The sequence below is a fragment of the Opisthorchis viverrini genome (assembly GCF_000715545.1).
Source record: "Opisthorchis viverrini unplaced genomic scaffold opera_v5_408, whole genome shotgun sequence".
Classification (NCBI taxonomy): Eukaryota; Metazoa; Platyhelminthes; class Trematoda; order Opisthorchiida; family Opisthorchiidae; genus Opisthorchis; species Opisthorchis viverrini.
In genome coordinates this window covers 130,447-147,307 of record NW_008752065.1, presented here as the reverse complement: position 1 = coordinate 147,307, position 16,861 = coordinate 130,447, and the positions used below count along the sequence as shown (strand labels likewise).

At 40.9% G+C, this 16,861-nt stretch overlaps 1 protein-coding gene across 1 annotated transcript in view; it reads left to right on the top strand.

The window, feature by feature from the left end:
• Window positions 1-4,334: 4,334 nt before the first annotated feature.
• The window catches only part of T265_10795 (hypothetical protein), a gene marked incomplete at both ends in the record, with an annotated part of 48,962 nt that continues 36,435 nt past the window's right edge, over window positions 4,335-16,861 (top strand). Inside the window, one exon of the mRNA XM_009177267.1 lies at window positions 4,335-5,002. Coding sequence (XP_009175531.1) covers window positions 4,459-5,002 — 544 coding nt within the window. The remainder of the gene's footprint in view (window positions 5,003-16,861) is intronic.

The window sequence follows — 16,861 nt, the reverse complement described above, 5'->3', positions numbered from 1 at the left end:
CGTGCCTCAAAATGTCCCTGCTGAATTCTGATAACCATGGTCTGAAGGCGGAACCAAAACCTTCACATATGAACCACGAAACTGATCACACTCTGACTGTCAGCAGAACACTGAAAAATTCGTGTCCAGCAACTTTGATAATCCTATTAGGAGAGACTTTAGAGTCCAACCATGAAAAATTTATCCATCAGTCTTAAAACCAGCACTTGCTTGATACGCGCTGCCTTCAACGTTGCCTGAGTTTGTTCCGAACGACATTTGCCGCTTTTCGGTGCCCCGTCTCGAACCTGGTTTCATGAACCATCGTAATCGCGCGTCATGTGCTCAAGGAAATTGTTTTTCTTACTTATATGCTATGGAAACAAGTGAATGAACTAGCAGTAAAACTGCCAACGGAAAGCAAAAGCAGTTTTCAGTTTATAATATAGTGAGCACATGGGTAATACATACCATTTCATGTTTTCATGTTTCAGTTACGTAGGAAGTTGAGTTTGTTATGCAATCACCGAGTCTAAAAGTTGTATTGAGAGTTGACGTTCTGATATTTTCAACTGTCGGAGTAGCCTTTCGGCCAGCCATTCGTAGGATACTCCTTGCATTGCTTTTATTTGCAATGAATTAGGTAAGCCAGTTCTGGGGTCACAAAGTCCGCTATAATTGAAAACTATCGATTATCGTGAGGTTTAGTCAGTGAAAACTATGTGTAGTACTTTACGCTAGTTATGATTTTAGTGACATTGCCAGAACAGGTGATGTATTTGTGGCTAATGCGTTCATTACCCGAACGAAGCGTCCGGCGAGAGTGAATTGCTTTCATGGACAGTGATCACTTAGGACCCATGTCTGTGTGCGCCGAGCGGGGAAAGATTAATGATTGCTTTCACATTTGCATGTCGGTTTGCAGCGATGAACCATTAGCTCTATCTAAACACACTGGATATTGGCCAAAGTGAACAGTCTGATCATGGAGCTACAACTGTAGGCAACAGTAGAGATCTCAGCATATTTGTACACTTGGAGCAAAGTGAAAACAGAGCCGGTTTAAGAGGATTAGACACTTGTAGCACTCATACTTATAGCCACCAGCTTATACACTTGATTCATCCAGCAAGTGACATCCGGTATCCAATCCGTTGTATGTGTTACGTTATTGGGAGGATCCACTTGTGAGATGCATCACTTTCTGTTTGAAAATATCACATTCTATATAGAGGGGTCATGTATCTCTTGAGTAGGACAACATCTAAGCAATCGTCCATTAAATTTGGAGACCCAGAGGAACCGTCTTCCAATAAGAAGCGTGAGCATTCTTTGAAGATAATTTCATTAAGGAAGTCTTATTACGATGAACCGTAAACTTATGAAATTCGCCCATCTGATTTGCAACAAATGAGGAAATGATTTATTTCACTTTGCGAATTAGGTAAACTTTTTCAGTAGATTTGTGGATTTATTCTATCCCAAATCAGTCATTGGTTTTCCTTTTTTGTCGCAATACATACTGCAAGCGTGCTTTCTTTTGCAAATAATAGTACACAGTTTAAAAGATGGCTCTAAGCCTGAACTCCTAGGCACAATCAAGAAACTTGTAACAGAAAATAATTGTCAGTGTAGTGTTATTGTTCTTTTGTTTATTCTGAGCCCCGCTTAAGAGATCTAAATTACTAATAACGAAAGCGCGTGAGCGCCACTTACCATATGTACACATTATTAAGTAATCACTGGAACTCAGTTGTTTTTTATGTTAGGGGGTACACAACTGTTCATAATAGAACCATTCCTCGTGTAAACGAGCACGTATAAAGAGGGCGGTTACAAAGGAACGAGACAATGTTGGTTTGGCAATATACTATGAAATCTTAGTCTGTTCTATAAAACCTTAATCCGTGATAATTGGATAGAGAAAAGACAAGGAATTTTGTGAAGCGGCATAGCGTTGAATGTAAAATTTAGTTGAGTTTAGTAGGCACTTGTGACTAGTCGGACTTGCACCGAACTATTCACTGAGCTTTACGGGGGTCTGATAATTTCAAACGAGGGGGTTCTTGAGTCGTTCGAGCTTCAGTGCGAAAATTCGAGGTGAAGCCGAGACTCCAAAACATCTGTCAGATTGCTTTCCTCGGTCAGTCATATCACCTATATATTACAATGAAGAATCAAGGTCCTATATGGTATGAATTGTCGAAATTTTACAGCACCTTCATTATGAAATGTAGCAAACAAATTTGCGTCGAACGACAGGTTGCTTCTAGGCTTTAGGTTCGTCGAATTGTCAGGAGCAAATACTGACCTTTTATGACTTCCGAATACAGTACCATGAACACTTCCAATTTCTCGAAGTTCTGTCAGAATAAAAAATGTTTCAAGACATACACATAAAATCAGAAAACAGCAAATGATGCTTTCAGAAACAACTTCAAGCTTTCACTTCTCTCATCATGTTAAATCACATGCAGGTGAGAACACTTTGGCCTCCCCCTTTGTTGGCCTCTTCTAAGGACATTTTTCGTAACAGTACGGTACAGTACTACAGTACGGTTTTCGAACAACTAAAATAAAGGCTAAACTCGAATCCAGTGCTTCCTCAGTTCACCGTAGACTCAGAAGGATAATTGCACTAGGTCAGAAGCAGGACTGATCAAACGAGCGTGGTTTGTATTCTGATCCTACAAATCACGCAATTACTTTTGACTGTTAAGACATTCTACAACCGGTTTCAGGAATCCCTGGCACTACCCAACTGACAGGGGTGTCATTCGAGTGGCGCAACCAGAGGGGGACTGAATCATCTTCGGGCCAAACCAATCGCGTCAATTAGTATGAACAATTCCGCCTGTTCAGACGTGGTCATTCAGATGCAATCGGTATGCAAGTTGAGTCAATTTAATAATGGCAATGACCGAGGTTTGGATCGTTGCAGGGCCAACTATATGCGCTAGTTGAAAGTTTGGATGAGACCTAACATAATGTCACTGATTCCATTGTTTCCTATAGACTCACCAGGTGAAGAACTCCAGGACAAAAGGACTAAAATGCTTTCATTACAGTTTCCATGACTAAGGCAACCCCAAAGCCCCCACGTGGCAACCATAAGCAGAAACAACAATGTGGACAAGCACCACTTCTGCAGATTTAGTCTACATAGTTTGTAAACCCAAGGTCCAGCATCTGAACGAATGCGACATTTTCCTAAATATTTCATTCTGGAAACGGACGCCCGTGTTTCTCGATATTTTTGCTAACCATTCTAGCCTTATTTCGCGAAAACCTTCAGAAAGAACTCCAGGAAATGCAACTAAATTTTAACACCCACAGTCTAAGGATACTTCAGACTGCTCCCGGGGAAGTTTTATCCGAAACGACCAGTGTCATAAGTTACTCAGAGATGTATGTTATGATAAACCCCAACTATAAGTAGCTGAGAGAAAGTATAACTTCACAATTCTACTGAACCCTGCATAGAGGAGATCACCGGATCCCCTAACCAGCCTGTCACTACGTGACCAGACGATGTGGTTTAAATGACGAGCGACTGTATATTCTATCTAAAAGTGACAGTCACGCTACTAATCAGCCGTTCTGTGTCTACCGGTGAGTTTCCAGGCTACTTATAGGAAAGACACGGTTCCAAAGCTCCCGCGATTTTTGAAGGATGAAACAGCTGTAGAGTGCCTTCCGGCTCTACAGCAAAAATTGGCCTGACTTACAGGAGGAAATATTAGTTGAAAATGATTTTGAAAACATTATCGAAAAATACTGTTAAGTCAACTAACGACTCTTTTGCCGCCAACCACTGAATCGTAATTACACTAAATGCGACCGAAATAAGAACTTCCGCCTTCGAACTTGCCAAACAGCAGAAAACTTGAGGTACCATTCATCTTCACGCAATTAAGTTGATTCGAACTGGATCTCAGAGTTTCTACTGTTGCTGAATTCTTTGAAAACTGACGGCTGGTTGCAATTACTATTGCATCTACGCTGAAACTGTTTGTCCACTTCTGTGCGGCCCATAATTCAAGTCATTAAGACAGCGCGGCTTCGCTCGGTTAACATGAACGCTCACCAAACTTAGAACAAAACTTAACTTTCTCATGTCATTCATTACTTTTCTGTTCTGTTCTGGCGCCATTCGGTTCGCAACACCTCTCGGACAGATCGCCGACCTCCCTGTTGAACTCCAATGTGATTCGGTGTGCAAAGTATCGGTTGTCTTGATGGTGATTGGTCCACTACGGTTGTGATGAAGCTTCTCTGCTATTGGTTGGATGCGAACGTTCGGTACAATATTCAGCTAATTGTGAAATGACAAACATCCCTAAAAGATTGTGTCACTTAAACAGATGTGACATTATGTGCCACTTGCAACAACAGCAGGGTTACCCGAATTTCTGCTCAACGCTAAAGCATCGTGCTGAAGAGAAGGGAGACTAACGCATATTTTTTCAACGTAGAACAATGTATATTGTCTGGATATTTGCAGCTTTGCAGTCGTTCGTTTTGGCGTGTGATGCGATTGGACCTGGTTTATCACGTCTGAAGCCTAACATGCAAAATAACGACCTGAGTTCAGTTTCGTGGGAGTCGACCTCCATGGGATACTCAAATGAACCTAATTCCTACGCATACTGGAACTGTCACACAATTCCACCAAATATGACATTGTGCAAAAGCGTTGGTTATTCTCGCATGGTTTTACCCAACTTTCTACAACACGAAAGTATTCGTGAAGTAATCCAACAAGCGAATGTATGGGTTGCGTTGGTGAACACTGACTGTCATCCGGATATTCAGAGATTTCTCTGTTCCCTGTATGCACCCGTATGTTTGAAGAGTCATCAAGAGGCAAAGATACCGCCCTGTTGGGAATTGTGTGATCAAGTCAGGAATGCATGTTTGCCGAGGATGCGTCTATTTGGGTTTGATTGGCCAGAAATTGTACAGTGTAAACAGTTTCCCCGTTTGGCCGAGAGTATGTGCATTCCACCACAGGAGACTACTGGTAAGTTTTATCTGTACTTATTTCAAATGTTTTTTTCCGACAGTTCATGGAACGGGAAAAGCATATATGTCAAAAAGCGTTGAATTTCTCCACGTAAAACAGTGTGCGATTTTTCACCTATTTGAAAGAGCTAATTACTTGTTATCAGTGCGCGAAAATCGCTAAACATTCTAATTTGCCTGTTCTGGTTGATGAAACATGTTAGTAATACTTTCAGTAACGTCGTATACTAACCTATCTTAGCTAACAGGACTCCGGATGATCACCCCTTGCATTTCGACATAGCATTTAAAAAGCATTATGCTGTGATAAACCCATTCAAATGTTATTTAATTTACAAGAATATCGTAAAATTATCTGCTTAAAATAATTCATCGTCAATCTCTTTTGTAATAGGTTGCTTTAGCAACCTAACCAGTTCGAGGTACCAACCAGGCTCTGTTTCGTAGACTTTATCAAGCCACATGATGGATTCGTTTGCTGCCTAGTTTTCTAGCTCCAACCAAAATACCAAAGTATGTCAATGAATATCTCGGCTGGTATAAATTATTGCGGAATGAAGGATAAGAATTTTATCATTTCAAGCTTAGGAGCATTTAAGTGGTAAACGCTATCAAAAAATTCTTATTGGCTGCTAATGAGGGTTAAATATAAACCTAGAGAACACACTCACCAAACAAACCATTTTTCTTCCTGGAATTCAAGTAAACCACATACGGTGGTTGTAATCAAATGGTCAACTGAATCAGCGGAAAGACTCAATAAACTAATCATAGAATGTATTTTTAATGGGAGCACTTGTAAGCTTTTGGAAGCATAATATTTTCCAACTTTCAGCTTTTAGTGGCGCTTTGGTATCTGAATACATCCTGGGTGAAGATACTGGTTGGTGAAACTGTTTTGGGTATCGGTGGTATTCGATAGTTCCATACTACTCACCTATTTCCATAAGTTTGGGATCAGCCAATAGGAAAACGTTCTGGACAAACTCTACTACCTCCGAACTTCTAATCATCCTAAACACTGTATATGTTTCAAAGCCATAATAGTTATCCCCTACAGAATCAGCATTTGGCTTCGCAAACTAATGAGTTACCAAGGGAGCTCTAGGAGTAACTTTTGCCTCGGGCAATTTTTCCACTTGGCCAGGCTAGGTACAAATGGTAATCAACGGTTGAATTATGTGAGGATTTCTGATAATCCTCTCAACCAAGCTGAGAGTAGATGTAACCAAGCAATATCTAACAGTCTGCATTTTGCTCCCTTGAAGATTTATCTGGACCGAACAACCAACAAATGCTCAAGTTAACGAAACCACATGGACTTATTGGGGGAAATCATTTACTCCGCAGGACAAAAGTACCAAATTACACAACAATGGACTGTTTACTAAATATGGTAAAACGATGGTAGTGGATAGCTTTTGCTAAAAGCGCTTGTGAATGTCAAACGGATTAGAAAGTAATTTCAGACATTTGTGGTTATTGTCCAAGCTAATGCAAAAACACTTAATAAGACTAACACACAGCTAACTTTGGCTTCCTGCAGACAGTATTTGAACAGGCCTTCATCACGACAACGCCACTCATTAATGCACTGTTTTAAGGCAAAGTTTTCCCTTGTTCTTATTATATCTTCAGTAATTTGGAGCTGGCTGAGGGACAGGAATCACCAGTGCTGTGCTTCAGAGTGAGTGACAGGACCAGCTGTAAGAAACTTGAGTTTGTTTTTAAGTTCTCCAAAAAGTCCTTGCCAGTTGTACATCATAAAACCGTTTGATTACGGGGGCTGTTCAAAAATCTTATCATTACTTTGGTCCTAAATTTTAGCAGCCCTGGGATTCAGAAAACTGGAAAACTTGAGTTATTATGTGAATTCCATATGGGTCATGCTTAATTTTATACACATACAAATGCAAGCATACGTTATTATTGGCAAACCAGCAGCAGAAAAAACGTGAGTTTTCATCCAGCTACATGGACAAAACTGGCTTTACAATAATCTTCGTGACACCCAGTCTGCCTGGTGTTTTTAATTAATAAGGTGTATACTGAACCCTGCCTAGAGTTTGCATCTCGTGTAAACAATTAACGAAACGCCACTAACATCCCCGGGCAAATTTATAATACCGTCTGTTGCATCCCGTACACAAGATCTTTACAATATTCTTCAAAACTTGAAAATGCGCAAAGACAACCAAATCTGTTTGAAGAAACACTGAATAACTGGTGTGACGAAATCTTCGGCAGTTTATCTGCTATATGGTCAACACTTACTAGATTACATGTGAAGATCGTGCCTCTGCAACAGATATGTATTTTTTAATATTGGATTCCTAGCAGCGTTCAATTTTTTGTCATCACTTCTCGTGAAAACAAAGAATAGTATTATTGCCAGTAATGGTTGAGAAGCATCAAACGATATCAAGTTTGTGCCCGGATACTCTACTCTTTATTCTGAATAAAAGCGTCTACCAGAATTTGCGTACCACGTGGAATCCATCGCAGTCATTCTTTGGGACTAGCGAGCACTTCACTACTTCTGCCGCCTTGTTATGCACGGCAAAATAAGACAAGAGGCATGGTATTCCACTGAGTTTATTACCGTAATTTTACATAATAAATAAATTAAGGGAATCCTGATATCAAAATGCCATGCGCCCAAGTTTTCAGCATGATTTGGCTTTAGATAAGAGTAGGCTTTGGTCAAAGTCTCCATATTTTCACTAAACATCATGTGCTGCACAGGAAGGCATTTTGAAAAGGGATACCTCCAATAACCAAATTTAGTTCCTTAACATAGCTACTATGTCACAAGGACTACGAACTAAAAGCCCAAACTCCTTGAGGCTGAACAGCCACACAATCCATGCATAAAGAACACGGACACGAGCGCCTAATTCTAGTTTCCCTTTAAAAGAAATCATCAGCATTTACAAACAGCTGGTTACACTGGATATTTGAAACGAACAGACAGGCGCAGCAGCTGTCCTACATGATACAAACCATTTGGTGCGGTAAGACATAGGGCGGAATGTTAATCTAGTCATATCGTCTACCCGCGTGCATTCTTGTTGACCTTGTCCACCCTCATCCACACCTATTCAATCTAGCCCTCTGTATTTTCGGCTTACTCTGGATATTTTCAGAGTTTCAAACTGCAGCTTCTGGCCGAAATAGTTTCTCACCGGAGCGGCATCAAGTTCTTAATTTTTAGCGCCCACCTATGTTTATCCCACAAACACCCACTCATAAATACAGATACAGCTCCTGCACCGAAGAGAATGTCCCCTCCTTTCTCCAAAATTGTATTGTAGAACTGATGTCAGGTAACGCTTTTAGTGGGAAGCTCGGAACAGACTGTACAACAAGGGCGTAAGATCCAACAGCGTAATTCAGAAAATTCTGTGACTCCATCTAATGGCACCATAAGAACCAGTGAGCTTTCAACTAGTTCTTCCTGTGACTAAGCATTCAAAACCATTTTTCTGAGTAGATACCAAGCTGTTTGTTTCTTTGTCTAATACTAATTCTCTCTCAATGATATATATATAGTGGTCACATATCAAGAACCTGAACCAGTCAGCATGTGTGTTCGCACTGACAACCTACCACTTCAATTATTGTGATTCTGTTTACACAGTATAGTGGATTCTCGTTCTGTTGGTTGGATTTGTGTCCAAAAGCAGGCGTACTGAAGCTCAGACTCTACTTATATAACCACCACCCATTCAGTATACTTTAAGAAAATCTGTCAAGCTATACTGCTAAAAGAAACTCAATTTATGTACAAGTTCTTTGGTTGTGTTCAGTATTACAGTACTTTCCCATTTTCACTCACTACAGATAAAGGTTCATTAACTTTGCATTGAGTAGGATATCACATGATGGATTGACGGAAATAGCTGTTCCGTTTTGCCCAAGGAGGTGGTCTTGTTTTCGAGGTGCTAGAATTGAGTGTGCATCTAATGTTTTCGAGTAAGTAAATACGAATCAGCATTTATATGAAAGTCCGCCATGTGCTTTCCCGATGAAATCTGAGAGAAACAAAGTGTCGGTGATAACTTACGAACAAGGAAGGTTGTGGGTTTTGCGGCATGTATACTGCTCACATTCACATCACTCTCGTTTGAACAGACGTCCTCCTGACCTAGCACAATTGTTCTGGTGAATCCACACCAGAGGGTGAAAGCACTGCAATCGAGTTCTACTCTTATTAGGGTTCATCAGAAGTGCATACTCAATGGCCGTGCCGGGGTTTGAACTCCGGTCACCTGACATGCGAGTCGAACGCGGTATAACTATTCCACCAGCTCACGTTGGACGCATCTGAATTCTCACATCTGAACAGGCGAACGTGTTCACGCTTGAGCGATGTGATTGGTATGCCCGACGCATCGCCGATACGACGACCCAGTAACTGACCTGGTTGTGACGATCGATTGGCTAGCTTGTCAGGGCTTCCCAGTCAGGCAGCGCCACAGACGCTTGAAATCCGCTGGACAACTTTTGTTGATGCATGTTGTGGGGTTTGCAGGACGTGTATTGTTCATATTCACATGACTCTCGTTTGAACAGACGTTCTGTTCAGACCAGAGTGATGTAAATGTGAACAAAAATAAAGAAGGGTTGGTGAGTGAAAGTTTACTGCCGCCCCGGGTGCAACTCTATAGCTCGTATACGGGCTAAACTGGCTCAGAGCCACCGGTGTTTCACAAAAAGCAACACTACGAGCATCAAGAGATTAGCTTGTGTCTTTCCACAGAAATCTTGCAAGCATAAGGTCGTTACAGGTACAGCCACTACAAATTACAAATAGCTTAGTAACCCGGTTCAACCACCAAGTTCAACTTTGTTCTTGGGTATTTTATCATATGCACTGATTTTTAATGTCACAGTTGTTTCAGCATAGAGGTTTCGCTTTTTTGAGTATGACCAAAGCCAATATAATGCAAATGAATCATCGGAATTTTTGCATATTTCTCGAAATTGTAGCCCCATCACCTGGGTACATTCTACAATCTGATTCACAAAGTTTTGATTAACTGAAATCTAGCTACAGGTAAGGATGGACGGCGAATACAGTGTTATGCAACCCCCCTCAAGGTCAGTTTGGGCGTTGACTGAAAAACCCACTCGTTTCAATGTACACATCACTCAAAATCACTTCTTAGCCAATAACCAATTGACGTGATTTCGCTTCCCATGATATGACACCATAATATGGCAATAGTACGGTGCTAGTTGAACGCCATACCATATCCGCACCCCACCTTCGAAATTTGGAATAGCGGTGTTTTTGGCATCTGTCCACCAACCAAATGTAAAGCAACTTCTTACTGTTTGTACAGGAAACATCATCTACCATCAAGTTCAATTGATAAAGATGAATCTTTTATTTTTGTGTGGCCCCTATTAACTATGAATCTATGCAAATAACTACTCAAGCTTGTATCATCCAGTATCATAAATCTATACATATGTTTAACTCCTGAATGAGCAAAACATCAGGACGGTTAGCCAAAAAAGAATTAAAGGAGTAGTATACATGCGTCCAATTCACCGCGATTTTTCAAGGAATTAGTAAAAGCGCATTCTTGCGTATGACATGTTTTGATGAAAGACTTTGGCATTTAAAACAAATTGGTCTGAATCCCCTCTGCGTTTGTGTTGCCACTATCCGGAATGACTAATAGTCTCCTTTCAGTGGTTCAGATTCCATGTGTAATGCAGATGTTCGTTCGCGGTTTGACATTCAAACGATTTTAGGCTTACCACTTTCTTGAGGGTTAGAACATTAAAACATCGTCACTCATATCCCCGAGAGGATCGTGAAAGGGATAAGCTCAGGCAGTTTGAATTTAACACCTGAAGAAAAATCGTCAAATAAGAACTAACCTCCAGCAAAGCGGCCTGTTTCTTTGAAAATGACCATCCTCAAAGTCAAAAACCACAGGAATTCTACGACAAGAATCAGCTTTCTGTTGACTCAATGTTTAGCAACCACAGCAAGTAAAAGTAGACCTAATCGTCTGTCGAATGGTTCAGAAATTGTACAACACAAATTTGCCTCACAGAGGTGAATTGTTTTCTGACTCGAGGCTCAAATATGCTTTTAGTCACTGCAATTTTATAAATAGATATTCACCCTCGTTCTCTCAGAAACCTACTCCATGGAACTAGCAAACGTAACAGCCATTTTGAGAGAAATATTTATGAGTCTGACTAGCACGTATCAGAGTCTGGTGGGGTGAACTGGATATGCCGGAGTCTTTTGCTTGGCGTGTGAATATTGTCGTGGTTATGACGACAGGACCACACTCGCAGTAAGCTTACTGCGATTGTGTGCTCGGCAAAGCAAAGGCAAACTGTGATAAAAGTCACAGTCTTTTTTGCTTCATCCACATTTCATTACTTCTTTGTCGTAAATACGTAAGAATCTTGTTCCAATTCAGTTTGTCATTGAAGCATGATGACACACTTGCCGATTATCGCACTGGAACGATTGATTACACTGTGTTGATTCATGTCTGCATAATACTGAAAATAGTACAAAAGCCTTATACTTTTGTCAAGGCTTCTTAGACAACGCTTCGTGGTATGGAAAGGTTAATCTGCTTCCACCTCCATCCGCCAAGTGTTTTTGTCATAAAGAGCAAAAAACTCAAGAATATGATGACCAATCAGGTCTATTCTTCGAGATTCGCATCAAACACATGGCAATGCAGGCAAGTTAATGGTCGATCTTCTGATCACTTTGGACGGTCAGCTTGCAAAAGTGGCTTGAGATACAGAAAAGCGCTGCTGGGCATTTTGTGGCTTTCAGCATTTTTTGTCTGATGTCCTTTGCATCCAACTTTGCACCAGATAGAAAAACAGTTTGGGAACCGCACATTCTGGTGAAAGACATCAAGTATACATTATATATATCTGAAGCGCCACTCGGGCACCGCATACGAAAATCCTATCATGTGCCACATCAAAAACTCAACAAGCTCTCTGATGTTTCCTCAACGAAAAACAGTTTGGGAACCGCACATTCTGGTGAAAGACATCAAGTTGATATACATTATATCTGAAGCGCCACTCGGGCACCGCATACGAAAATCCTATCATGTGCCACATCAAAAACTCAACAAGCTCTCTGATGTTTCCTCAACAGTGTCGCTAGAAACACTGAGAACAGTATTCATCCCTTTGGAAAGACAAACACACAATATTTTGGACAGGGTTTACTTGGGTTTTACTAGAAAGCAGTTTGAATAAACGAAGGAAAAGTAATGATGAACTAGAAAGCCGATTGGATTACCAAGGGAAACACTGAACTTTTTCACTAGAGACATGGCAGTTGCAGACCACCACCGTAGCCTGTGCCTCTTAATATTTCTAGCAAAGGTATACCAATCCAGTTTTGATAACACTGGGTCAGCCATTGTGTTTCTGAAAGTCTTGCCACACCGTTTGAGGGAAAACAGTTTGGTTGTCGGTATAAAAAATTGTGAAACAGTTCACTTCCCCAAATCCCTACACGACATGATGAAAACACTGCATTCAAAACATTTCTACCCAACGGGGAGGAAACTACCAGTCTGTTTATCAGCTTCATTATTGCCAGTACGCATTCAATTGCCGTTTCCAATTACATTTTGATCGTCGGTTAAAGGAACTCAGAGTGCACAGTCTCATAAACGTTCGGCTACCACAACAGAGTATTACGAGTGCCCAACAGACGCTAGCCAATGTCAGTGCGACCCAAAGCTGTACACAAGGGAAACATGTGAGATATAGAGTTTAACTGACAGTATCTGAAAAAAGCATTAGGTCACTTTGAATTGTATTAAGTCAGTTTCATTTTTCTTCCGTGACCGAGATGCTTGCTGATAGATGATGCTGGTAACTAATGGGGGAAACGTTTCAAATACCTCTTACATACTCGAAATGGCTTCTTTCACGCTCACCGTTCGATTGCCGGGTTTCGTTTGCACACAAAAATGACACATCCAGAAGAAAACAAATATCTTCCTCACTCTAGTCAAAAATCAAAAACGTCTTTCAGTCTGATACTTGTACACATCCAAGTGCCTACACCCTACTGATACACTAACTAGTCTTGCTTTCACGGAAACTCTATCTGACCCGCTTGTAGTCCGTTTCACTGAGACTGTGAGACATTACAGACGGGAAAGTGCTAACATTGCAATTAATTTTGTCAATCGCAAGCCTAAATACTCCACTTCAATGGATGGAATAAGCATCAGTGAAAATTGAGCATTGGACGTTTTGTGATACCTTGTGGGTTCGGTTTGGAATGCGGTTAGTTCCAGATCAAGCATGAGAGATGCTTTCTGCATTTGTATGTTTTTGTAGTACTGATGCAGGCGAAATGCTCACCCTAGATCTGACCTTCCCTAAGTTTTTACAGGAAATCATGAGACACACGTATCCAATCTTTGTTGCTACACCATTTCCCCTAGATACAGCGTTTTCTACCTCTGAGACTGGTGCTCTTTGAACAATCTGCATATCCCTGCTGTCTCTAGCATGTCTTATATCAACTTGTGGTATTATCCAGTCTGGTCGTTGGTTCGTTCGCTGAACTGGGCGATATGATTGCAGACAACTCATCTCCGTTCGAGGTGACGTCATCAGCGCGTTGGTAGAGAGCGTACTAGAGCGTTGCGATGGGTTGGTGGTTGTGCCATTATCAATCTGTGGCTTTTTCTTTACAAAACCAACAGCTTTGCCTGCTTTTATATTCCTTGTGCGAGTGCGCAACTGACTAACTTCCTTTGTTGTACAATTGCTTACCAAAATGTATTGTTAAGGTAGATTCGTTGAACATGTTATATATATGATACCGCTCCTCCAATGAGTCTATTACAACCGATTCCTTGTTTAATTTCTAAGTTTTCCTATTTAGTTTGGGCTCTTATTCCATCTCTGAAATCTATTTCTCTGAGACTCTAATTCTTACAGAAATGTCAACTTTGTATTTAGTGTTGTCACGTGAAGCCGTGCAGCGGAATCATTTCTTTCCTGCAGTGATCACTCTCAACCTATACCATTTTCGAACGCATTCCATGCATAGATCATTTTTCTTCGTATCTCCCCTGGTTCACTGTTGTTTTGTATAGATTTCTGGAGAATTATTTTTGTTACAATACCTAAACATTCTGGAAGCATTCAATTGGATAAGTTGCATAATAGTTTGGTTGCCTTTCTTCATGTGATGTGACGTTTTCTGGGTGTTAAGTTCTGGGGCCGGCTCTTTTACAGGCCTCCGCTCTTCTTATCGGCTACACGCACGCGAATTTGGCGTACACAATTTGGGCGGACTTTGTGAGGACTGGGATTTAGCATTAGCTTGTGTGCTGATTAAATTACCTGTCTTGGATAGATCTGCTGAAGCCGGTGCTGTTCTGATTCAGATTTCTAAAATCGTTCAATGCCTCCGATGTGGTTATTGTGCAAAAACCTCCAAGATGAAGCCCAAGGCCATAAGTACTAAAGTAGATTGAAAGTTTCTTACACCAATCTTCAGTAAGGATCCACATCAAGGGCTCTTTCCTACCGAATCCTCCTTCCTCCATCCCCATTTACACTCGCGCAAGCAGGTTAGGTCACTCTGCTCAGGATGTTTCCACTTCCCCAGTGGATGACGACTACTCAGTTATCTCAAAGCCGCACTGCTTCAAGCATCACCCAAAATAAGGACAGTCTAAAGTGGAACGGAGTATGTGTGAGCAAACGAAATCATATTGGACACCAACCATACTCATAGCCCTGTCCCCCCGCCAAACCTCAATCACTCCCTATCACCTGACACGGTTATCAACCTGAACGGTTATCGAACGCTTTCACTTTATTCTCCCCCACCTGGTTTTCTAAAACCATTGACCTAAAAAGCCCCGAAATTGACTCATTTTTTCATGTTATTTCTTCTTCTTATCAGCAAAATTTGATTCGATCAGGAATGACTCACTACTCATCATAATATCTTGAGGGAACATAGGAAAATACTGCTGAAACAATTCGTATACATACTGCGATATCGCAAAAATCGCACCAATTGAAACGGGAAGCACACTTCGTGCAGCACATGCAGTTGGATAAAATCATAAATGAGAGATTCCCCTCAAGTTGGGTTGGAATACTCTTCAATATCAAACTAATGCGTATTTCAGGAGGAAGCTACTCATTCTGTTGGCGAACCATCACTTACTTATGGCTTACTCCTTTGCACGCCGCTAAGATATGACCTTTCCGCGTTCTCACCTAGATCAGGTTCAGTATCAATAGGAGCTTACCAGTTCTTCCATCGTTGGGTCATCTTTACCTCAAGTACTTCTTTAAGAAATTCCCCACCGCTTCCAACCGACTATCTTCCGTTTCCGGACAAATCGTGATTCTCCCCATCCTTCCATAAGACAGCGGAAAAATAAATTTTTCTTCACATTCAAAACACACAGCATTTAACCCCCATCCCAGGTAAAATTCCACCTTGCAAACTTCGTGAATTTTGTTCCACACAGTTTCATTTCACTATTCCTATTTTTTTCAAAGGTCACCTGAGTTTGAGGTTTACCATTACTTGCAACTTCACAACTATATAAGGAAAATCAGAATAGATAACAATGAGTACGTAAATGCCTGCAAAGAGCTCGTATGATTAATATGTATTTGGTGTTTAAGAGCATGGGTATAAATCTTGATAACATGAGCCGTTTTACAATATATATTCAACCATTGTTTCCGATAGAAGTCCCCAAAATGGGAGTGGTGAAATTTATAGCTGAATCTAGTGGTACTTCTGATACTTGAGCTTTGGGAAGCTAAATCTTTTCTACGAAAAATGCTGTGCGCATCAAGTGACCGGCTCGAATGCAATTTCCATTCACAGCGCGGTATTGGAAGGTTGGTGTTTCTCATGTGACTAGCGGTCCGTCACTTCAAAACACCTGGCCGCTTGGAACAAAACAGAACATTGTACAACAATGACATAAGATCAAAGTTGGACCGCTTCAGCAAGTTGCAGTTGAGAGACAAAACGATAACAAGATGACTGTTTATCTACTGTAGTCTGTCTGTGTGTGCTAACGCACAATGTTCTCGATTTCACATAACCTCCTCCCACACTTCGATTCATAATGAAAATCCCGGATAAGTTTTAAATGCTGTATAGAAACGTTTTGGTTGTCTGCGCAATCAGCTGACCACAGGGCATCCTGAAGTTTTCAGTGAAAATCCGTTCCGAGATATCTGTCTTTCATTCACTATTCAAGACTCATTATGGTTGGTCTTTTCTCTTGCGCCTTTTTGCTGTTTTCAGATACCATATTGACCTTTGGATAAACACTTTTTGCTGTTGGTTTATTTTTCACTGCCTCAATGTGACTGAACGCAGAGTAAACAGAACAAACTATAAACAATATTCCTCCAATTCGCTACTCTGAAACGGCTTCAATATACTATGACTGGAGGTTGGTTGACCCCAAGAAGTCTGTTGGAAAAACGCAAGAGTAGCGCTGAAATTGAAAACCATAGTATTATGTCAACGTTGAAAAACCTGGCGTCCCCTGGGTTTGGCTAGAAGTGCAAATGAAAGTGTCAGGTCACACTGCACTTGATTCGAACGCTCATGCTTTTTACATTCACCCTCGATCTACGAAAATATAATTCGGTATTTATGGAAGCGCTTCGATATATCTGAATTTGCCAATTGCGCCTTGGCGAATAATTATGCCTACCTTTTTGTTATGAATCAAATCAGATCTCACACTGATGGCCGCATTTACACAAATGAACTTCTTTAGAAGACCTTTTACTAAATTAGGTAAAGCACTGACATCGCACCAGTTCC